Source organism: Natator depressus, chromosome 3 (assembly GCF_965152275.1).
Source record: "Natator depressus isolate rNatDep1 chromosome 3, rNatDep2.hap1, whole genome shotgun sequence".
NCBI lineage: Eukaryota > Metazoa > Chordata > Testudines > Cheloniidae > Natator > Natator depressus.
The window spans coordinates 117,692,828-117,718,275 of NC_134236.1; the positions used below are offsets into that span (position 1 = coordinate 117,692,828).

Below are 25,448 nucleotides of genomic sequence, written 5' to 3' on the forward strand. Positions count from 1 at the left end.
CTACTTTTCTGGTTAACTTTTTTATTTTATTGCTGTCTTATCCCCTCAACCTACCCTTACCCCATTTGTCTGTTTTTGTTCACTTGCTGTGTCTTGTCTGAAATGTTGATTGTGAGCTCTCTTTCTTAGGTTGGGATTTTCTGTTTTATTATGTGTCTGCTCAGCACCTAGAAAAATGGGGCTTTTGATCTTTGATAACACAAATAAGAGCATTTCTGTAGAAAAAACATTTAAAACTACAGTTTTATAATTTATACTACGTCTTTAAAATGACTTAGCCCAAGGCAGTTTGTAACTTCAAAATTGACTGTGTTCCTCATCTTTCCTGATTACATCCATCTTGTAATGCTGCTAAGTTTAAAATAATATTAAGGATTGTTCATTGGTCCAATAGTATTTTGGGACATGATAGTGATTATTGAACATTTTCATCTGTATTTTCAAACATGGCCATCTCTGTAGTTACCAGAAGTCATTACCATCTGATGACTAAAAATGAATTTTAAACCAGTTCAGATCTCCCTCAGTTCCCCTAAAACACAAGAGAAGTTATCCGTAATAGGGGAGACTCCCTCCAAATTTCAGCTCGCAATGAACACTACTACATTTTGCATTCAGTAGCATTCTTGTTGGCAATTCCAGCAGACAGGCCAAGAGTAGAATTTGTCATGAGACTCACTTACAAGTAGTTCCACCAATTGAGGCACATTGGTGGGGAAATTTGCGTTACTACTGCCATGCTGTGCTGTTCTGTGCATAAAGGAATTGATGGTTTCTATGGATGTCTATGTGGCACTTATCCAGAGCACTACATTTAGTAGAAAAACTTTTTTTTTTTTTTTTTTAAGTTACAGACCCATCTTTCATTTCAGACATTTAAAAATCGCTACATAGGTGTGTAACCTTTGTGGCTTCTTACAGTTCAAAAACTGTTTTTATGCAATTTGTCCATAATGTAAAATAAACTGCCATATTCAGTGTGACTCTGAATTTCAGTTTTAATTTTTACTGCTGTACTTTGTATATGAAAAATGGTATGTTAACAACACTTAGCTTAACGTTGCTTCCCCTCTTTCAGGAACTCCTGTGACACCTGTTACTCCAGCCAATGTGGTACAAAGTTTACCTGATCCTTGGGTGTCTCAAATTGCTAATACAGACACACTTGCTGCTGTTGCACAAATCTTACAGAGTCCCCAAGGCCAACAGGTAAATACTTTTTGTAGGTAATTAGACTTTTGTACTGTATGTAGTCCACAATGTTTGTGTATGAACGATACACGTGAGAGTATTTATCAGTGTTGTTAATTTATTTTTAAAAATTTGTCCTCAGTATAACCAGTTCATAGAGATGGTTCTCCAGAGATAAGTTTGAAACAACATTTAACAATTCTTTTTATCCTTTTGAAATTCTCTTGGTTCACTGAATGTATCCAAGAAGGTGACGTCAGAAACCAGAAAAAGATTCATTGCAGCCCATACAATGCATGGTATTTACAATGTTACAGAGGGAGCCTTCTAGGATATCTTCAGTGAATCAGGAAGTAACAAAATATTTTCAATGTGGGGGGTGAAGGGTGCTTTAAATGATAGTTAAAACTTATTTCTATGCTGAATACATCCTGTATGTTAAAACGCGTCTCTTGGTGTAGTGGGGGATATCAACATAGAAGTCTGTGATTAACTCAATTCTAATTTTTCTTTTGCAGTTCACCTTAAATATTCCATTTATTTTCATTCTCAGGATATTCAGGAAGTTATCAGTATCCTTAATATGACTCTTGGCCTACATTTTCAAAAGTGACTGAATTTGGATACCTCAGTGTATGAATGCCCAGCTTGATACATCTTAGATACCTGATGCTGAGAAAATGCTGAGCGTCTGTTCTCTGAAAATCAGGCCATGTCAATATTCCATAAGATGGACACTGAAAATCAGTAGCCCTTTTGAAAATGTAGGCCCTCGTCTTCAAGTAATAATGGCATATACTGCTACTCTGGCAGTCCCTACTATCCCAATTTGAGTGGGCTGCAGTGGTGGCCCTGGATGAAAGAGATGTTCAATGGCTGCTGTGTTGGGGCACTAAAAATATCCCACCCAAATTAGTGAGTAGGGACTACCACAGTATCAAGCACCAGTCCTGATGCTGCCATCTCAAGGGCTAAAAGTGCAACAGTTTTGCTGTGTTCAGATAAGCAGTGCCATCTGTAACTGGCCAGAAGCCTGAGGCAGGAAGATTTTTAGTCTGGTCATGACTCAGGGAAATTGACAATGGGAACTTGAGTGAGAGGGTACCAGAGTGAGGTGGAGAGCCTGACAGGAGAGGTGGGGTAAAAAGGTAACATGGAATAGGGGACGGTAGGATTTGGTGGGGGTGGTGTCTTACAGAAGGAGAGATGTAAAATGAGAATGGGGAGATGTGGGGTAGGAATTGTATGAGAGCGTGAAGATTGCTGGCCAGAGGATATTTTTAAAAGAAAAAGAAACAACAACAAAGGAGAAAAGCTAAAGACTGTGTGGACCAGAAGGGAGTTACAGAGTCTTTAAAAGATGGCAGAAGGTACAGAAATAGCTTGTGGATCAAAAGATAAGAGAAAGGAAAGATGGGACGCAGTAGGAGTATGGCAATATATATTGAAGATAACATTAATATATAAAGGAAGAGAAAATGAGGTCTTTGATAGTTAGATGATTCCCTCCTTCACATTTTAGGACTATATTTTGTGGGTGAGAGAGAAGAATCTGTGACTCAGTTTGTGGTGGTACGTATGGGTAAGATGAGAGTGTAGCGATAGTAAAAGGAGAGAGAGAAGGGACCCAGCAGGAGTATAGAGACAGGCAGGATGGTGACCAATCATCCAAGATTTTCCCATTCTAGGGCTTCCTCCTCAGCTTCTTCAGTTTGATTCCTGCCTCACTCAGAGCAACATACAAAGAGGTGACTTCTAATGGTGGCTAGACATGACCATAGTCTCTTAAGAACACACATGTAGAAAAGAGAATTCCTCAGGAGTAAGATCTTTGACAAAAACCTTTTGAAAGAAGTCTAAGATAGTTGGAATTCCAGTTCATCCAGCTGGAAAAAAAAACTGTCCTGCATTATGTAGAAAAAAATTCCCGCATCAGAATTAAGGTGAGAGAAATGGAAAAGGGGTACTCTGGCCTCCTGAGGGCAGCATGGGCTGGACCACCTAAACAGAGATGCCCAACCCCATCAACAGTGCAGAACAAGGTCCAGAGACTTAGGGTAGTGGGGTCTTATCTCATGAAAGTATTGAAGCACCTACTCCTTCTAGTCTGAGGTTACCTTGGGGAGAGCCTCTTTCCATATGGGTGAGCTTCTTTCCCCTTTGCACTAGCAAGTTTGGTAGTATCTGAGGGGAGCTTCTTCACTTGGTAGATTTGTAGTTCTTTGCCGTGAAGGCACTTTTCAGGTAGTAATAATTTTATTTCGGAAGACTCTTCACATTTTCCTGTAGTCCTCCATATTTAGAATTCCATAGTGGTACATCTATCATAGATTTTTTTCAAAAGTCAGAGCTTCTTTTCACCTAAATAGGACACCTCCCTTTAGAGTTTGTCCCAATCTTAAACCAGGAACAGAAATTTTTGACACACCTTGGATCTCAGGAAGGTCCTCATAGTGTACTTGGCCTAGAAACCTTCAGAGAAACAGAACCCCATGTATCATTCTCTTTTACAGCTCAAGATATCTTGTTATGTTATGGCCAAATGATTCAAGTCCAGTTTCCCGGAGATTTATAAGACTGTAAAAGTTCCTTGTACATTGAGATTTGTACCCATCCCAGCAGTCATGGACATCTGGGCTGCAGAGGGAAGGCATCAATAGAAAAGATTTGCAAATTTTCCTGTACTACTTGTTTTTTAAACTGCTCATTATCTGCTTAATGTGCAGATGCCGCCCTTAGCTGCTGAGTGCTTGGACCAGTCCATTCAGGAGAGTTGATGGAGGCCTTTGGGGTTCTTGTTCCTCTTATTACCCATCTTCTGCCTTCAGGCTCTCTCTTCTGATTCAACCATGAGTCTTCTGTTGTCCCTTCCTAGAGTGTTTTCTCATAAAATACTGCTGTACAGAACCCAGTATCTGTTCTGTCGCAAGATGAGCCACAAAAAGGCAAATTACATTCCCATTTATTGGCTAATTTGCTTTTTCTGGCTTGGTTGAGACAGTGCAAACTCCCACTGTTACACTTGCAAAGCCCAAGCTTCAATATGAGACTTGCCTTGTAGGCAATATAGATACACAAGTGCAAAGCCTTGATGTAGACATGCTGCACCAGCATAAAATGGAGCTTGTACCAGTGTAAGTACGCTGGTACAACTTTTCCTAATCTAGATGGGCTGTTAAGAGGGTAGAGCAGGCTAACAGATTATTTTACAGATCAGAAGGAATCAAACTGGAGAAGCAGAAGAGGGAGCCCTAGAAAGCAGAAAAATCCTGGATTGTGATTGGTCGTCATCTACCTGTCAGCGAATTAGGAGGTGGAACCTCATGTCTACAGTATCTTGTCTGAGCTGCAGAAAGCAAATTAGCCAGTAAGTGGGAATATAATTTGCTGTAACTACCAACAGACTAAACTGAAATTATAACCCTGAGATAGATATACTGCACTGGTGAGATCTTTATTCATGAGAAGGGCAAAAAGCTAGGTGAGTTTTATTTTTTTGTTAATGTAGTTATCGCTCTCTTTCTTCCAGCTTCAGCAGTTAATACAGACACTGCAAATACAACAACAGAAGCCACAGCCTTCACTACTTCAAGCGCTGGATGCTGGTCTTGTCGTTCAGTTACAGGCCCTCACAGCACAACTTACAGCTGCAGCTGCTGCTGCCAACACACTTAATCCACTGGAACAGAATGTCTCTTTTAACAAGGTAGAAGTTGGAGGACCAAGTTTGAAGAAATGCATTTACTATTTATATTTAAAGTCTTCATATGGGTTGTGTCTCTATCTTTAGTGACTTGTTAAGAAGTGCATGACTAAGCTACAGAAAAGGTTTTTGCACACAGGCTTTTCCAAATACAAAAAATATTTTCTTTGAGTTATACAAATACACAAATGATATATTTAATATAATTTAAGGGTTAAAGACGTTTTTCAGAAGGCTAGAGTTAATTTCCATTAGTAAAACAAAGTCGTTGTATTTCCTTCTATAATTGTGTAGAAGGAGGATCTGAATTAACAAATTTGACGATTATCTGCACAAGAAGGAAGGTTGGGCTTGTATCTTTTTGCCTTCTCACCTCACCCTTCCTTTATGGCATACAAAGGAAGTCTGAAAGGTTTTCTCAGGGGAAAAAATACTCTAGAAATTCAGGTCTTATGTACCCTAGTTTTCCGGTAAGACTATAGATGACTGGAGAATCAGTAGGTTTGTTACATCATAAATACCCAAGGAAATAACTGTACTAGAACTTCAAAGTAATAGTGACCACAAATATAATAAAGTTTACATTCTTAGCAGGAGGATCATATGAAAGCTAGACTTCAGAGAGGGATTTTGTTTTTAAAGGGACAAACCTAATCAAAAAGACCCCAAAAGTGAGGAAATTAAAATTCTTAGACATAGTATGGAGGTTATGTAAGTATGCTTAATAGAGCACAGAAAACATGCATACCTTTTTTATTTTTTTTAAGGGAAGAGAGAAGCCAAGAAGAAAACAGATAGAGTTGAATGGCAAGGTAGATGAGCGTACCGTAAACTATGGCAATGGTAAAATATAATGTTAGGAAGGTTTGGAGGAAATTTGAAGACGAAATAACCAAAGACATAAAAACAAGTTATTTCAGTATATAAAAAACAGGAAGTCTGTGAGTGGGTAGTCTCTACTCTATTATTAGGGAGGATAAGGATGTTGTAGAGAAGCTAAATTATCTTTTCATCAGTCTTCACTACCGAGGATGTTGGGAGCTATCTATCCCAGACCATTTCTTTTCAAATAATTAGCAGAAGGAATTCCCAGACAAGTGTGAAGCGTTTGTAATATCTTACAAGTCTGTGGTAGTTAGTGTGGAGTAGGGTAAGCGTTTGAGTGTAAGCAGCTATGACCTAAACCAGACTTGACTATGGCTGACCTAAACCAGAGTTTTGCCTTAGCAAAGAGGTGTTAGGCTTTGTCAGCCATTGCTCTAGGGCTCTGTTCCCAGAGTATCTATAGAATCTGTAAGAATAGAATGGTAGTAGGTGTGGTGTTGGGACTTCGGAGTTTAGTTTGCATTGCAGAGATGGTGTATACCTTAACTCTGTAATTCCTGTTTTCTGAAGTGGGTTGTGTTACCTTAACTCTTCATTTCCTAATTTTCAGAGGTTTGAGTCTAGCTGACATACATTCGGGACAGGCATGAGACACCACTGGCAACCTTAAATTTGTGTATCATTTAAACCCTTGAGCAGATGACCAAAATGGTTGAGTATGAGTCATGCCCTAACTGCTTACTAGAGTCTTTTAATCTTCCCTCTAATTACCGTTAATTTCCTTGACAATACTTTAAAAGTGAAATTAGTCTGACTCTAAATTCTTAGAGGTAAGGACTACCTTTTTGTTCTGTGTTGGTAAAGTACCTAGCACAGTGTGGACCTGGTCCATGACTGGGGTTCTTAGGTGCTACAATAATACAATTAATTAGTAAATCCCAAATGGCTGAGATTAGTTTGGGAAGGATTAGATCGCACCAAAATGTCATAAGAAAGGGTGATTTTTGTAAACAGATTATTTGTGTATGGGGAGGGAGCTGTATCTCTGGAACAGCTTGCTCAAGTGACCCAAATGTAGACCACCCTCCCTGCATCCCCAAGAGGTGCATCAAATTTCAAGACAAAACTGAATTTGTGCATTTTAAAGCACACCTAGAATAATGGTCTTTTAATAGTAAGTGATTTTCAACCTTAACCAAGATGAGGCACTGTCAGAAATCTTTGTGTCAAAAAAGTAGGTACTGGAACAAAAACATTAAATTAAACAGTGACAAATCACCATCACCAGATGGTATTCTTCCAAAAGTTGTTAATAAAATATTCAATCTCTTACCCTCCAATCCTCTGCAGAGACTAACATATTGTTATATCTGTCTTTAAAAAAAGTTGCCTAATGGTAATTATAGCAATTATAGACCCGTGATCTTTAGTTTAACAAGAAAAATAAAAAATTAAGGGGAATGTAAGATAGGATCAAACTACACAGCTTCTGTGTAGTAAACTGTGCTGGCAGAATTTTTTTGAGTGTCAACAAAACAGTGATGAAGGAGAACCACATGAAATATCTATCTGGACGTTCAGAAAACCTACTGCTATTACTTTGAGTAGCATCCCTGTGGGTACTCCACTTTAGGTGCGCATGCGCCTTTGATCAGAGAATTTTGGTGGTCGTGCCCGTTAATCCTGCACATGTGCCCTATCCATCCTTTTGCCCCATAAGGGCTATATATAGGGCTGCATGGGTGAACCACCCTCAGTTCCTTCTCAGCCGCCTTCAGTCTGAGATGCCTGTTTGCTCCATACTTGTTTGCCTCTTTTATTAATCTTTAGCTGTATAGTTAGCTAGTAGAGTACAATTTAGTGCCTTATATTTGGAATGTTTGTTCCTTTTTTTCCTTTTCTGGATGAAAATTTGTTTGTTTGTTTTTTTCTTTTTCTTTTTCTTTTCTTTCAGGATTTGAATAATGTTTTTCTTCTGTCAGAGTTGCAGGGCTCCCTGAGTTTTTAAAGGTGCCTCTTGTGTCGAAGAGCAGTCCCAGTTAGTACAGATATTCCCACTGCATTCGTTGTTTGGGAGACTCTCACATTCCTAGCAAGTATAAAATCTGCTCATCTTTGAAGGAAGAGCCTATAAAAACAGGGAAATGAAGTATAGACTTTTAATGATGGAGCAAGTCTTTAGACCGGCTTCAGACCCCTGCTCAGGGAAACCCCCTGTACGGGGACCTTCCATGTCTGTCAGTGCCCTGTCATCATTGAGACCATGGTCACTAAAAGCTTCCAAGGGGGAGGATGACACTGACACCCATGTCTCCAGCATTCTCCATGATTGAGATACCGATAACTGTTCCACTGGTATGGAGAGCTTCGCACTCTTAAGTATAAGGAAGGGGATAAGAGGAGCAAAACATCAGAGTGTTCTTCTTCAAAGAAAATACGCTCACCGGAAACATCAGTCCCTGAGAGGAGTGCTAGTGAGGCTCTGGGTACTTCGAGTACAGTGAAGCACACTAAGACTTCATCATACCTCAGCGATAAAAGAGTTCGGTACTGAAGATCACTATTTCTTAGAGATCAGCTTCAGTGCAGCCCTTGACACCCTCAGTACCAGCGGCAGTGCCTCACAATGCCTCTGCAATGTCATCGGCACTGGTAGTGAGTTCTCTTGTATTTCCAATACCGCAGGAATTCTTGTACCCAAGGAAGCTAGCGGTACCAGATGAGCCTGAGTCTCCGCTCCTTGCAACGTCTGGATGCCTCTCAGTACCAAGGTCTGCTGGGCCACCAACTGTTCATGTTTCTGGGAGACCTTCTTCTTCTCCTTCTTCAACTATCCACTGGGTTGGGGGAAGGGGATCACCTCCTTTACCATATATGAGGATCATTCCAACTCAGATCTGAACTTTTGATTCAAGTATCTCCAGGTTATTCTAGCAGAAGTTGTTCTCTGTTGCAGATGCAAGAAAGAGAGTGCACCAGACGATTGCTTTCTTTGGGAGGACCGGTGCTGGATTTCCTGCCCCTGCATCCACTCCCATCCCCACGCATTTTTGTCTCCCCCATTGGCCTGATTGGGATCCATGGGCAATATATCAGCAACAATTTTGAGGGTCCTCGACTCAGTCCCACAGGGAACACACAAGACTTAATTCCCTGGTACCTTCCATCCCTCCTCCCCATTCTGTGAGCCCCAGGGGACCTTTGAGGAGAAAGAGGCAAGATCTAACAAGGAGGTTACCCCCTTAAAAACAGCTTACAAACACCTGATGAGGCAGTAATGCCACCACTGCCATCATTAGCTGATGACTTTAGGCACTTCCAGGACTTGATGAAGTGGGTTGCTGATGTCTTGCAGACTCCCCTATATGTAGTCCAGGATTCCTATCACAAGCTCCTGGACATATTTCCTATCTCTACCTCAGCATGGGTGACACTGCCAATTAATGAAGCCCTCCTTGAGCAAACCGAGTCTATCTGGTAAACTCCAGAAAGAACCCCGCATGCAAGAGAGCTGATTTAAAAAAAAACAAAAAAACCCGTAAGTCCCAGTTAAGGATTCTGAGTTTTTATTCCTTCACCCAGCACCAAACTCTCTGGTCATGGACAGTGGATTAGGCTGTGCACCAAGACATATGTTATACCTTACCTAGGATGTCAGTTGCTCGGGGTCTTAGGCCTGGTCTACACTTGGGGGGAGGGGCGGGGGGGGCAGAATAACGTAGCTGAAATCGACATACTTAGATCTACCTACCGCGGTGTCTTCACTGCGGTAGGTTGACTGCTGACGCTCCCCCATTGACTCCGCCTATGCTTCTCACTCTGGTGGAGTAGTACCGGAATCATCGGGAGAACGCGTGATGGTTGATTTATTGTGTCTTCACTAGACACAATAAATTGACCCCCGCTGGATCGATCGCTCCGGAGGTAAGTGTAAACATGACCTTAGAGTGCGCTCTACCATGGCTAAGGTGTCATCAGTGGCCTTCCTCTATAATGTTTTCTTCACTGAAATCTACAGAGTTGCTTCTTGGAGTTCTGTACACACGTTTGCACAGCACCACTCTTTTTACTTCTAGATCTGATGCTCACTTTTGTCATCATCATGAATAGGTTGGAATATGAACAAGAGGCTGCTAGGCAGCTCTCCAACACCACTTTCTACAAGCCATTACCCTCTGATCCCACTGAGGGTTACCAAAAGAAACTACAGCATTTGCTCAAGAAACTCCCTGAAAAAGCACAAGAACAAATTCTCAGACACACCCCTGGAATACCTGGGGTATTCTGTCTGCTACCCGAGATCCATAAACCTGGAAATCCTGGACGCCCCATCATCTCAGGCATTGGCACCCTGACAGCAGGATTGTCTGGCTATGTAGACTCCCTCCTCAGGCCCTATGCTACAAGCACTCCCAGCTATCTTTGAGACACCACTGACTTCCTGAGGAAACTACAATCCATCGGTGATCTTCCTGAAAACACCATCCTGGCCACTCTGGATGTAGAAGCCCTCTACACCAACATTCCACGCAAAGATGGACTACAAGCCGTCAAGAACAGTATCCCCGATAATGTCACGGCAAACCTGGTGGCTGAACTTTGACTTTGTCCTCACCCATAACTATTTCACATTTGGGGATAATGTATACCTTAAAATCAGTGGCACTGCTATGGGTACCCGCAAGGCTCCACAATATGCCAACATTTTTATGGCTGACTTAGAACAACGCTTCCTCCGCTCTCGTCCCCTAATGCCCCTACTCTACTTGCGCTACATTGATGACATCTTCATCATCTGGACCCATGGAAAAGAAGCCCTTGAGGAATTCCACCATGATTTCAACAATTTCCATCCCACCATCAACCTCAGCCTGGACCAGTCCACACAAGAGATCCACTTCCTGGACACTGTGGTGCTAATAAGCAGTGGTCACATAAACACCACCCTCTACCGGAAACCTGCTGACCGCTATTCCTACCTACATGCCTCCATCTTTCATCCAGACCACACCACACGATCCATTGTCTACAGCCAAGCTCTACGATACAACCGCATTTGCTCCAACCCCTCAGACAGAGACAAACACCTACAAGATCTCTATCAAGCGTTCTTACAGCTACAATACCCACCTGCTGAAGTGAAGAAACAGGTTGACAGAGCCAGAAGAGTACCCAGAAGTCACCTACTACAGGACAGGCCCAACAAAGAAAATAACAGAACGCCACTAGCCATCACCTTCAGCCCCCAACTAAAACCTCTCCAGCACATCATCAAGGATCTACAACCTATCCTGAAGGATGATCCCATCACTCTCACAGATCTTGGGAGACAGGCCAGTCCTTGCTTACAGACAGCCTCCCAACCTGAAGCAAATACTCACCAGCAACCACACACCACACAGCAAAAACACTAACCCAGGAACCTATCCTTGCAACAAAGCCCGTTGCCAACTGTGTCCACATATCTATTCAGGGGACACCATCATAGGAGCAGGTTTCAGAGTAACAGCCGTGTTAGTCTGTATTCGCAAAAAGAAAAGGAGTACTTGTGGCACCTTAGAGACTAACCAGTTTATTTGAGCATGAGCTTTCGTGAGCTACAGCTCACTTCATCGGCTAATCACATCAGCCACACTATCAGAGGCTCGTTCACCTGAACATCTACCAATGTGATATATGCCATCATGTGCCAGCAATGCCCCTCTGCCATGTACATTGGTCAAACTAGACAGTCTCTACGTAAAAGAATAAATGGACCCAAATCAGACGTCAAGAATTATAACATTCAAAAACCAGTTGGGAAACACTTCAGTCTCTCTGGTCACTCGATTGGTCACTTTTAGGTCAGACCTAAAAGTGGCAATATGTCAGCAAAAAAACTTCAAAAACGGACTCCAACGAGAAACTGCTGAATTGGAATTAATTTGCAAACTGGATACAGTTAACTTAGGCTTGAATAGAGACTGGGAGTGGATGGGTCATTACACAAAGTAAAACTGTTTCTCCATGGTTTTCCCCCCCTCCCCCCCCCAGGTGTTCTTGTCAACTGCTGGAAAGGGTCCACCTTGATTATCACTACAAAAGGTGTGTGTCCCCCGTCCCCCCCCCCCCCGCTCTCCTGCTGGTAATAGCTCACCTTGAGTGATCACTCTTGTTACAGTGTATATGGTTAACACCCATTGTTTCATGTTCTCTATGTATATAAATCTCCCCACTGTATTTTCCACAGTATGCATCCGATGAAGTGAGCTGTCGCTCACAAAAGCTTATGCTCAAATAAATGTTAGTCTCTAAGGTGGCACAAGTCCTCCTTTTCTTTTTGGGAAAGTAGTTCAGCAGAATCCTTGCTTAATACAAGCCCCTTAGCCAGCCTTTTTTAGAGGTTTGTATTGTTTGCTAGACTCCCATAATTTACAATTAGCAGAGGCCACCCTGAAGAAGGAAAAAAGCTATTTATTCATGTTAACTAGTTATTTAAGATTACATTCTCTGTGTACCTCCTTACCTTCTCCCCTCTCTCTAAATTCTGGTTTCATAAGACTGGTGTTTAGCAGAAGGAATTGAGGTGGTTGGTGATATAACTGTTGCTGAATGTTCAGTGCTGAGAGAGGGCACTTGTGAGGCACTGCAAGTGCAGAGACAACACTCTTGAAGAACTACCACAGTTTCCATGGCAAATAACTTGTGTTTCTTAATCTATATAGTTTGTTTGTGTCTTTGATTTTTTTCCCTTCAAATTAAATCATTGACAGAAAACTATGTCCTAATTCCTTGGACATCCACAAGCAGTATATAACAGGTAATTCTTCTTCAATGCCATGTTTGATGTTGGCGTTGGCCATAATAATTGGCCGACTGCTAAAGGAACAAGAACACACACACACAGATTATATATAATGCTTTGCCCCAGGAGAGTAGTCATTTCTTTACTATTGGGCAACACTTGTTCTTCTTGGATTATCAGGCAGAAGTCAAGAATGATGCAGCTAAGGGTTTTCTATTTAAAAGAATGGTCAGCTTTCCTACATTAAGTCATTGCAGAAACAGAAACTTCCTGTTTCTAGATTACTACGTATTTTGTATGGCTTGGTAGGAAACGTTATAAAATATACTCTTTCTAATGCTTGATTTGTTTTCTCCTAGAAGCTGATGGACAGGTTTGATTTTGGGGAAGAACCTGAACTCAGTGAAGAGCCTAAAAAGGAAACTCCCACTTCCCAACTGTAAGATCAGGTTGCATTCCTTTTAAGTTAGATTAATTTGATCATTTTTCCTATTAAACATGATGATGATTGAACATTCAGTGTGAAAAGTAGACCAGCTGTCTGATCCTTCAGTATATGTAAACTACTATACTGGAGCAGTGGTAACAGAGAACAATTTACATGAATTTGAATGATGGACATGTATATGTTTTAAATGTTTAACACAACATCTCTACCATTGCATGAGAACCCTTCAGCTGGATGCCTACCATTTTAGAACAGAGAGAATGAGAGTTTGGTCTGAAGATAGCACTCAACTTAGATACTCCTGGGGGATTCTGTGCCAAAAAATTCAAAATTCTGCAAATTTTATTTGTCAAAATAATGCAATATAATCACGCCAGTTTCAGTTGTTTTGGTAAGTTATTTAAACTACAATACAAAAAAAAGTCATTGACTGTTCAGCATTTCCTAGACACATGAAAGTTAAGTTACAAATACTTGGTAACTAATACCCTGCATTTCAGTTACAGTCCTGGATTTTCATTTAAATTCCATTACAGAGCACCAAATGGGAGAAAAAAAAAAGGAGAATGTCATTTTAAATAGCTCAGACTTTCACACATGAAAGTCATACAGTTTTGCTGATCATTGTTCTGGACCTAGTTGGGTACTTTGAGAGGTGCTTGGTTCTGATTGTCCTGACATTTTATTGACTGCTTGGTAAATGTTTTATTTGCCCTCAAAAGTCTTTTTTTATTTTTTTTAAATGGGTAAGTAAAAATCTAACCCCATTGTGCCACTTTGGCACAGGAAAAAAATGAGTGCATAGATCTTCCTAGCTGATTGCCTTACTGGAATTTATAAGGCTTTACATCACTCTGGCGATGTAGGGGCCTTAAAACTTTTACAGGTTTTTATGCTCCTGGGGGAATTGACAGAGCATGGGAACAGTTAACTAACAATCGTAATTAACAATGTTACTATTCAGACAGGTTGCTACATTTCTGCCTCAGAGAATGAGATCAATTAACCATCAAAAGCAACATTAACAAAATGTGGTGGTTTTTTTTACAAAAGCTATTTTCTTGAACTTAAAAACAAACCATTTTCAGTAACATGATTTTAATTTAAGTATTTTTTTCAATTCTCAAGAAGTTACATTTTACTAGGCAGGCAGGCTGCTACACTTCTGCCTCAGGGACAGAGCCTTCCTCCTGCATAACAAAAAGACCTACTCTCCTCCATGCCCCTTGAGCTGCAGTATCAAGAGAGAGGGACAGAGCCTCTCTTGCTTGTTGGCCAGCCCCGCCCCTGATTATGATCAGCGTCGCCCCCAGCAGGCACGCACACTGAGCCCCCCTCCCCACGCAATGATTTGTGTCTCTGAAGCTGCTCCAGGCACTGTGGAACAGATGCGCTGCCGGGAAAAAGACGTGTGCCCCCTTGCAGATTTTTTTTGCGTTTTTCTTCCTGGGGGGCAAAGAAATATGCGGGCCATATGAATTCTGTGCCCCCACATGGGCGCAGAATTCTGTCAGGAGTAACTTAGAGTAACAATCTTGTAATTCACTCGGAGGAATAATAATTGCAACTAAGTATGTTTAACTAAGTTCATTTGTTTGAAAATGTATGTGTAGCTTGCTGCTTTTTAAACTATGAAATTTTGTTTGTTAGGTTATTTAGTCTCGAGAAAAACTTTGATGTTAAGGGTTTTTCAATTATTTTATTTTAGGCCTCTCGTATCAGAGTCTGTGAACAACTCACTTTTTCATCAGCTAGCTGAACAACTGCAGCAACAAAATTTAGAACATCTCCGACAGCAGCTCCTGGAACAACAGCAGCCTCAGAAGGTAACTACTCCATCTTGTGGTTATCATAGTGAATGATTCTAGTGTCTTCTTCCTCATACTCTTACTCATAATAATGAAACTCTGTCACTGGCTAATCACCTGGGCTAGGCTTGCAAAGTGATGACTTGGAGCAAGTGAAGGCAAAAAGCATAAAACAAAAAAACCCACAAAACAAATGTGAGCTATACATTTTGTATTTTGTACTTAAATTAGGAGAGACTAGTATTCAGCTGAGCTGGAGACATGCTTCACTTTCAGTTATCCTGTCCACTTCTTAACTAAGATTTTTTTTTTTAAATGGTTTCCCTTCTTTCATGGAGGGCTGAAAGATGGCTTGCTGCTCTGACTTGTAAGAAAAAAAGGGATAATTAGGTACATTTCATTTACTGTTTGTATCACATTTAGTCATGCACAGATCCAGAAAAGTCCCAATTTAGAGAAGGACCTAAACTTTGAGCGGATGCGCTCCTCTCTGATTGGGAAGAGGATAGAGTAGGTTGTATGCTGCTGCAGCAGGTGGAAGGGGCTTCTTTCAACTCCTCCCTAAGATCATTCTGTGCCCTAGTGACTGAGTGATTTTGTTCTCTTCTCAGCCTGTGTGCGCAACTCAGCAGGCACCATCCATTGCCCCAGTGAGGACTCATGCTCCAGACAGCCCATGCTCATTTTCTAGCTGACTCTCTCTCTGCAATGTAGTAAAGCTCTGATTGCATCTTCCACAAAGCAATGAAAGCTTGCGCTACTTAGCCAGTACTACTACAGCCACATATCCCTGTGAAGGCGTAATAGAGTTTTTGGTAGCTGTTGATGTACATTATCTAGAAATAACTATTAAAATTCCAGAATAAATATATTGAATAGATTAGGTACCTTCCAGTGAAATGTGGTGTTCTTGAGTGAGTGAAATCGGTTGAGTTTAGGAATGAACTAATTTTGGGGACTGTGAATTTAGCATTTCTAATTCATTCAAGAGTAGGGTGACATGTCTCACCACTGGGGATTACCACCTGACTCCCCCATTCCCGATGTGCTCCTGTGTGTGCTTCCAGCAGGTGCCTCTCAGCTGATCAGCATGGGAGAGGGAGTTACATCTAGTCCTGGTTGCAGCTGAGAGGCTCAGGCTTCAGCTGGAACACACAGCAGTTACTCTCAGCGTGCAGCACGCGATGAAGAGGACCTTTGGTTTTGTGTCCGGGCCCTGGTGAGAGAGAGAAAGTGAGAAAGAAAGCAAGAATAAAATACAAAGGTTCGGGAGGAGTAGGAGGGCAAAAAAACAGACAGAAGGAGCAAGAAATAAAGTAGAAATCGGAAGCAGGGAGCACAGGAGATATTCAAAGGACAGTTGTGTTTTCTTGATCTTGTTTTCCGTAAAACCAAAATGGTGGGTTCAGGAAAAATAATGGTGGTGTTGAGAGGCAAATACATGAAGCAGGAAGGTAATGGGACAATGACATGCTTCAGAAAAACAGGAAGGTAATGTAGAAGAATCTGGGTACTGTTCAACATTCTGCCACTTGATGTCACTAAATAACGTAAGGTACAGAGTTTTTAAGCAGAGTGGAAGTATAATGAGAAACAGCTGTATATTTAAAAGAATGCTTAAACACCAGAATTCAGTGTCCTTTACTTCTGTTCTATCTCTTTGGGTATTTAAGACACACACATCTTCCTAAAGGATACATTTGGTTAGCAGTCTAGAAATTGACTTCTAATAATTGACGTGACATTTTAAAATAGTCATTACAAGAATCCTAAATTAAGAATCCACATTTTCCAAGTTTAAGTTTGTTTTATTTGGAGCTATCCTTTGGACAATTTTTAGTTTAGTTTTCATTCATTTTATGAATAGCCAGTACCGTTAGTACTGGCAGACTCCATCATGGTGCCCTGGCAGTTTTTTGGATGCAGTGCACTACTGTTATTAAATGATGGTAATAATAATAGCTTCTTCCCAGTCGGTCAAGATGAGAAGTAATATTCTATTGCACGTGTCCTGTGCGAAAAAATTATTATAAAGACAGTGTTTTAGAAAATTGTCTTTCTCTGAATTGAATTTAAAACTATAAAAGTCATATTTTTTCTTCATGTAGAAAGCCATCTGCCTTCTTCAATGAAATTCACATAATCTCACTTCTGTTGTAGTTAAATTGGAGAGCTGTTTCCTTCATTTTTCTAAAATGTGTTAATTCAGTAAAAGGATGTTTTGGGAGAGAATTTTTTTTCCAAACAATATCTACGTTTCAGATAGGAAGCTTGTTATCCAAACCCTCCAGCTTGTACATCCAGTGTACACATTGTTTATTGTAAGCATTCACTTTAACAAGCCTAAGCTCTAAAGCTAAAATGCAGTAAGTGTGACTGTTAATTTTTTGTTAATTATTAACTATTTTATAGTTTTCATTCTAAAATTAGTGTGATTTGTGACATTTTTCAGATGTAGTTGCACTGATAGATTTCTTTCTTGTAACTAACATCCTGGCATAAAATACTACAGTTTCATGATTTGTTTTGTCGTACTTGTTTTATCTTAAATCTCATACTGGTCCAAAAGGTTGGAATTAAATGAAGATTTTAAAATTAAATTTAAATTGGTATTGCATTTACATCACACAAAATAATTAGTCATGAAAATGTGTGGTTCTCGATGGAACTGATACAATAAGTTATCAATGACTTACGTACCAACAATATTTATAAATTTAAAATAATATGACTATTTTGATATATGCTTCTTAGTATTGTACAAGATTACTATAGTCCCTCAGGGTATGTATTTGTTTTCTTGTTTGAGTTTTTTTTCTAATTAACCAGAATTGTGAAAAGAGAGTCATCCTCTATGAACATTATCTGACTCATTAACTTGATGATGGTATTTTAGGTGGGAACTGAAAACGCACTGGCTCTGTTAAACTCTGTTTGTTTGTGTATTGGAGTACAGAGTGGAATAGAGGGAAATCAAGTTCAACTCAAAGTTCTCTTAGCAGGTTATTACTGCATATTAACTTGATGTGCATTTACAAAAAACAAAGTGGTAAAAAAAATCCCAGACACTTGCAAATAAACTCTTTTCAAAAATGTTCTAACAGTCATGTTTGTATGTCCTGTGTTGTATCGCTCAGTGACATAACATACAATCTGGCTTCCAGCCTTTTAAAATGTAATATTAATTTCCTGTGCAGGCAAGCCCTGAGGAAAATCAAGAGGGAAATTTTGGATCAGAGCACTCTGCATCACCATCACAAGGGAGTAGCCAACAGCAGTTTTTAGAAGTGGAAACAAACCTAGATGATTCAATGGATATTCAACAACAGGTGAAATGTACCATTTCTGATTAAATTACTGAGATTTGAAGAAAAAAACTAAACTTCAGAAATTATGTTGTATCTCTTTGTATGCCAATGTATGTTTTGTATATTTTTGCTTATATTTCTCATTGTTTCCATACTTAGGACATGGATATAGATGAAGGGCAAGATGTAGTTGAGGAAGAGATCTTTGAACAAGAAGAAAAGAAATCAGCTGTTCGTTCAAGATCAAGAACACACTCGAGATCTCGTTCAAGGTTTCATAATAAACTTATTACTCAAGTATAAGCAACTTTATTTTATTCTAAAATACAGAGGCAGTGTTGTTATATTTGTTGTAGCTATATCATCATTCTGGATTTCTTGGCTTCCAGCATGGTTATGTGTTCCATTGGAATAGAACAAATAGTTTACATAGTTAAACATAGGATTAAGTTATATAGTAACTTAAGACTTTTTTTTGATGTGGCAACTTATTTTGTTTAGATTTGGATTCCTTAAATTTTCAAGTACCTTCCAAGTAATACAAATAAGTAGCTAAAAAAATTGTTGACTTTGGGATGGACTTTTCCTCTGTAATGCTTATTTTTCTGCTGTAAACTTTGCAGTTCTTTTTTGTTGAGGTCAGACTAATGCCCTTTTTCTCCTCCACCACACTAATGGTAGTACATTTCTTTTCTCTATACAATAGTAAAATAAAATGTGACTAATTTTTCTAAACTTTTAAACAAACACTAAGAAAAGTCCATATTACCGTACTGAGTTGTGATTTTTAGTAGGGCTGTCAAGCAATTAAAAAAATTAATCCCGATTGATCACATGATTAAAAAATTAATCATGATTAATCACGCTCTTAAACAATAAGAGAATACCATTTGTATGAATATTTTTGGATGTTTTCCACATATTCAAATATATTTATTTCAGTTACAACACAGAATACAAAGTGTACAGTGCTCGCTTTATATTTATTTTTATTATAAATATTTGCATTATAAAAATAAGATAGTATTTTTCAATTCACTTAATACAAGTACTGAAGTGCAACATTGTTATCATGAAAGTTGAACTTACAAATGTAGATAGTTATGTACAAAAAATAACTGCTTTCAAAAATAAAACAATGTAAAATTTTAGAGCTTACAAGTCCGCTCAGTCCTACTTCTTTTCAGCCAATCGCTCAGACAAACAAGTTTGTTTACATTTGCTGGAGATAATGCTGTTTACAATGTTCTTGTTTACAATGTCACCTGAAAGTGAGAATGGGTGTTCACATGACACTATTGTAGCCAGCATTGCAAGGTATTTGCATGCCAGATACACTAAAGATTCATATGTCCCTTCATGCTTCATCCACCATTTCAGAGGACATGCGTCCTTGCTGATGATGGTTTCTGCTAGATAATGATCCAAAGCAGTGCAGACCAACGCATGTTCATTTTCATCATCTGAGTCACATGTCATCAGCAGAAGGTTGATTTTCTTCTTTGGTCGTTGGGGATCTGTAGTTTCCGTATTGGAGTGTTGCTCTTTTTTAAGATGTCTGAAAGCATGCTCCACACCCTGTCCCTCTCAGATTTTGAAAGGCACTTCAGATTCTTAAATCTTGGGTCAAGTGTTTTAGCTATCTCTCGAAATCTGATATTGGAACCTTCTTTGTGTTTTGTCAAATCTGCAGTGAAAGTGGTCTTAAATCAAACAGTATATGCTGTGTTGTCATCTGAAACTACCACAACACAAAATATATGGCCGAATGCGGGTAAAACCATGGAGCAGGAGACGAATAATTCTCCTCCAAGGAGTTCAGTCAGAAATTTAATTAACACACATTTTTTTAAACAAGCATCATAAGCATGTCCTCTGGAACGATGGCCAAAGCATGAAGGGGCGTACAAATGTTTAGCACATCTGGCACGTAAATACCTTGCAATGCCGGCTACAAAAGTGCCATGCGAACGTCTGTGCTCGCTTTCAAGTGACACTGCACAAGAGAAGCAGGCAGCATTATCTCCCATAAACGTAAACAAACTTATTTCTCTTAGCGATTGGCTGGACAAGAAGTAGGACTGAGTGGAGTTGTAGGCTCTAAAGTTTTACATTGTTTTGTTTTTGAGTGCAGTTATGTAACACACAAAAAAATCTACATTTGTAGATTGCACTTTCACGATAAAGAGATTACACTACAGTACTTGTATGGGGTGAATTGAAAAATACTGTTTTTTTATCATTTTTACAGTGAAAATATTTGTAATCAAAAGTAATATAAAGTGAGAACTGTACACGTATTCTGTTTTGCAATTGAAATCAATATATTTGAAAATGTAGAAAAATATCCAAAACATTTAATAAATTTTAATTCCTATTCTGTTAACAGTGCGATTAATCGCAATTAATTTTTTAAATCGCAATTATTATTTTTTGAGTTAATCACGTGAATTAACTGTGATTAATCGACAGCCCTAATTTTTAGTGAAACAAAAATAAAAGTGGAGTAAGTCTCTCTCCTGACACCTGTTCAAGGTATTAAAAATAAATGTTTTGTAGGTCACCAAGAAAACGGAGGTCCAGGTCACGGTCTGGTTCCCGAAAACGTAAACACAGAAAACGTTCACGCTCAAGATCAAGAGAAAGGAAGAGAAAATCATCTCGGTCATACTCCAGTGAAAGAAGAGCTAGGGAAAGGGAAAAAGAACGCCAGAAAAAGGGATTGCCTCCTATTCGGTCTAAAACACTAAGTGGTAGGTAATGCTTATTTTACGTTTTAATATCTTAGTATTCAAGAGAGAGGGAAAAAAAGTAGCCCTTTACATTTCTCTGGCAAGGAAACAAAATTTATATTAAGTACCATTATGACTAATTTTAGTCTAGTAACTGAAATCTCAAAAGTGAGATTGTTAATAAGTAATTTTATAATTAATCTATAAATATGTCAGTCATTTAATCATGAAGAAAGTAGGATTTTGTTCCTTCAAAGATTTTATTCTTGTAAAAATTAGGAGCAGTGGTACCTGCCCCATAGACAAAACTACAACGTAGATTCTGTTTAATGTTGAATTTTGCATTCCTTCTAAAATATACATAGTTAGAGTGACTTGAAAATTGATGTTCCAGTTCAGGGGACAGGATAGAGTTTGTGATGCAGATTTGAGGTCATTTGATCAATGGGTTCCTGAGAAATGTTCCCCCTTCCACCCTATTCTGAAATTACCTGTTTCTAAAATGTCAGCATTCTTATCATACTTTTTTTGTTGTATATAGGGACTAAATTGGGGTGTGTTGGGCTGGATCCGCAAGAAACTTACATCACTGGGATGTCCCTGTTAAATTTGTATGTAGAACACCAAGAGCAGTATACAAATCCCAGTTAATTCAAAGTTGTTCATCTTTAGTTCTGGTTCTTTGGAGTGCTGCTCGAGACAGCTGTGATCCCTTCAGGGAACACTAGCATCCTGAAGATGGAGGAAAAAAGGGAGGAGGGGAGAAAGAACCTCCCCCATAAAATATCCTTTAGCCTAGAAGAATGTGTACTGGGGTGGGTGCCAGAAGCCATGAATTTGTCTTTGTCCACTGAGAGTCTGGATCACTTTACAACCATTGTAATTAGTGTTGTGCATATTCTGCTGCTGCATAATTTACAACAGATTTCTAGTAATAGGAGGTGTATGTTCCAGAGTCTTAGCTTTCTTTTTTATAAATTGTCTCTAGATCCTAATGTTTGCAAAGATGATCTTGAAAACATTGATTTAGTGTAAACCAATGCAGAGTCATCTATCTCAGCCTTCAGACAATTTGAAACGTACCCCAAGAGGTGTAAACTGCCTTATCCATTTCAGTCAGGGCCCACTGCACTTATGTTTTCCCAGGATGCTTTGGAATTCAGCATTTTGCTGCAGCCGGACGCCTTACAGTTTGTTTTTGTATTCCTGACCTACTTATAGGTATCTCTTGTGTTATGGCTTCTCCACAAAGAAGAGTTAATTAGATTTATAGTGTACATTTCCTGCACTGTTGAGCTAGGCAGCAGGGAGCTAGAGCTGGTGTTCTAGCTCCTGCTAAAGCTTTGCTGGCTGAAAGCTGAAGTGTAGGCTGGTGAGCTGAGTAGCCTGGAGTTCATTGCAGAAATTGAAGCCTGGGGAGATGCCGACAAAAGAATTGTAACTGGGCAGGTTATTGGAAAGACGTGGGAGGTCTGGAACTTTCTCAAGTGGGGAAAAAGTGCAAGGAACCTGACCTATTATGGGGGTTCAGGAATGGTGGGAGTATTGGAGCTCTGCCAGCAGTAGGAGTAAGTGTGGATGAGGGCCGGGGATCTCTTCTTTGCTTACTGGGGAGATAAGATGGATAGGAACCAAAGGACACCAGGAGCTATGGAAAAATTGGCTGAGAAGGCACAGACCAAGTCTCTTCTTCTCTGGTATATGTAGAAATATCTTTTGGTAAATGTCAGGAGGAAAGATGCTCTTGTGGTTAAGAGCCCGAGGGATTGTCTACATCTATAACTTCTGTTGACCTGGCTACATTGCTCAGGGGTGTGAAAAATTCACATTCCTGAGCGACATAATTAAGTCAGTCTAAGCCCCAGTGTAGATAGCACTAGGTTGATGGAAGAAATCAACCTTGCTAGTGCCTCTCAGAGGGGTAGATTTACTACAGCGATGGAAAAAACCCTTTTGTCGCTGTGGTAAGTGTATACACCTACAGGAGCACAGCTGCAACTGTGCCACTGTAGTGTTTGTTTCTAGTGTGTAGACATACCCTCAGGAGACAAAGAGTTTTGGGGGCGGGGGTAGAGAGACTGTACCCATTTTAGCACTTCATTGTGCTAAGATATTAAAGAATACTTCCTAAACAAAGAATAGAAAATATTGCTAAATTTCATGGCTGGCTTAAAGTACCACAGCACAGTAAGCATTAAATGTTTTTAAATTAACACTAACGTAATTCATCAGGGCTCAAAGTGAAGTAAAATTTCAATCCCTAATCTCACTCTGTTTAAGGATGAGAAGTTCTTGTAAAAAAAAAAAAAAAAAAAAATCCATTTTTCAAATTTTAGAATAGTCACACTCTCTTTTCAAGCTGATTTTCCCCTGGGTTTCTTGGTTTCCATCTGAGAATGTTATTTTCTTTAAACCACATTTTAGGAGTTTGAAGTTTAATTGTTTGTTGGCAAATAATTTTTGATAGTCTTCAGTTTAATACCTGCAACTTGATATGCCATTAATGTTCAGTGAGGGCAAACAGCCTTGCCTACTTAGCAGAAAAGATATATTTTTAAAGTGATGAAGGTATTCATCAAAACATTAACCAAATATAACATTCACAAGAAGGTTAATATCAAAATGGATATCAAACATGAGTTAGCTTTCAGGTGAATGACCTTTTATATGAAATATCTTTCTTTGCAGTTTTACATTCAGGAGAGGAAGGAAACTGACCCAATGATTACTACTTTAAATACCAGTTCCAATAATGCTCCTTAACTTTCATTTTTTCATGTATTCATCTGTTCTATAAATTGTTCTGTAAGTCTTCAGATTTACATGTGAGATTGCATGCTCAGTAGAAATGTTGCTTGTTAAAAATACTTGTTTCTTTAATGGCTACATTAGCGGATGATCTACAGTATGCTTTCATTTTCCTACCTCTGATGAAGTGTTTGTTTTGAGTTAAGAAAGATCAAGAACCTTTTACCAAGGCTAGTTTATCTGAATGGAATGTTGTGTTTTTTATTTATTAGAGCTGTGAGCAGGGAGTCAAGACTTCTTGATTCTGTTCTCAGCTTCATCACTAATGCATCTTGTGAACTTGGGCATATCACTTAATTTCTGTGCCTCAGTTTACTTAACCTCTGTTATCTGGGTAAAATATTATAATTCCTGCCTGAGATTGGTGGTTTATACTTAATTGTTTGTAAAGCACTTTCAAATTATTGGATGCAGAATGCAATGTCTTGCAAGGTATTGTCATTTTAAATTTATATCATCTCTCTCTCGACAGTCTGCAGTACTACTCTTTGGGTTGGTCAAGTAGACAAGAAGGCCACACAGCAAGATTTAACTAATTTGTTCGAAGAATTTGGACAAATAGAATCTATTAACGTAAGTGAGCACAGTGTCCTAAATTTTAAAACTCTTTTTTGCATATTACCAATTTAGGAAAGTTTATGCTGTATGATACATTTGCCAAATCCACAATAATGTGTACATAATATATAGGAAACCATGACAGATGTGATGCATGTTGCATTTAAGAAAATAAGATGTGTGAGCTGAATTGTCTGTTAGAAAAAGAAGTTTTTTTGTAGTTTATTATTATAGGCCAAATTTTTCAAAAATGAGTGCCTCTGGTTAGATTCATAAGTCTTATTTAACCATCTAAATATATAGTTAGGAACTTACCTTTAGGGATCCATTTTTACAAACCTTGGCCATAATCCTTACCTGTGTATTTCTATTGTATTACAGTTGGCATTTGAACAACTAAGGAAAGGCACTCTACGTAGTCAAATGGGTGTGCTTCTTCCCTCAGATTATTCATGGGAACTGTTGTTTTGATTGTTACAGTGAAATATGCTATAAGAGAGGAATTTGTTTTGTTTTTTTTAAAGAATCACAAATATTAGTTACAATACACACATTATAGTACAATATTAGGAAAAATTAATGACGAACACACCTGGACTGCTACTCCAGTAACTGCTTCAAACCATAACATTTTCAATTGCCTGTCAGACACATGCTATTTCTTAACGTAACAAAATAATTTATCTCATAAAAAATAAAATGTTCCATTTTGTCACTCACTTTAAAATGTAGTTCTTTTTCGAGTCATTGTTTACAGAGATTCCACTCTTGATATGCATACTCCCCAGGCCCATGAGATTGAATTATTTGAATAGCAGTGTGCATTGGTGCTGTGCCTGTGCGCACCTCCAGGTGAATGGGCAACTGCTTGTTTGTCACTGAGAATGGAATCTGTGGATAAGTACTAAAAGAAGAAAGGATGCTTACTTCCCCCACAGTAACTGTGGTTCTTTGAGATGTGTTGTCCACACATATTCCATGGCCTGTCCTCCTTCCCTCCCAATCAGTCCCATTCTCATGTGGTTCTTACTGGCAAATGAACTGAGTTTGGGTTACAGCTGCTCTGCCCCTTATACCTTCAGCTATGGGAAGAGGGAGGTGGCCAGAATGGTGGCATGGCCTCAGTACACACAGCTATTCAGAAGATTCCAGTCTTGTGCAGGTGGGGCACATACACACCAAGAGTGGTTTTTCAAGATGTGGTGTTCACACAGATTCCACAGTTAATGTAGGGTATGTAACCATTTTTTGTACTCTGAAAAGTCTCTGTAAAATCAACATCT

General features: G+C 39.2%; 1 protein-coding gene across 3 annotated transcripts in view; it reads left to right on the forward strand.

Annotated features, from left to right (window-relative positions):
- The window catches only part of SCAF8 (SR-related CTD associated factor 8), a 135,451-nt gene that overhangs the window by 41,671 nt on the left and 68,332 nt on the right, over positions 1 to 25,448 (forward strand). For 2 of the 3 annotated variants that reach the window (XM_074948654.1, XM_074948655.1), the window contains exons 6-13: positions 1,079 to 1,209; positions 4,721 to 4,897; positions 12,863 to 12,942; positions 14,660 to 14,777; positions 17,957 to 18,088; positions 18,227 to 18,339; positions 20,627 to 20,820; positions 24,080 to 24,180. In XM_074948654.1, coding sequence (XP_074804755.1) covers positions 1,079 to 1,209; positions 4,721 to 4,897; positions 12,863 to 12,942; positions 14,660 to 14,777; positions 17,957 to 18,088; positions 18,227 to 18,339; positions 20,627 to 20,820; positions 24,080 to 24,180 — 1,046 coding nt within the window. The remainder of the gene's footprint in view (positions 1 to 1,078; positions 1,210 to 4,720; positions 4,898 to 12,862; positions 12,943 to 14,659; positions 14,778 to 17,956; positions 18,089 to 18,226; positions 18,340 to 20,626; positions 20,821 to 24,079; positions 24,181 to 25,448) is intronic. The other variant, XM_074948656.1, reaches the window with a different exon arrangement.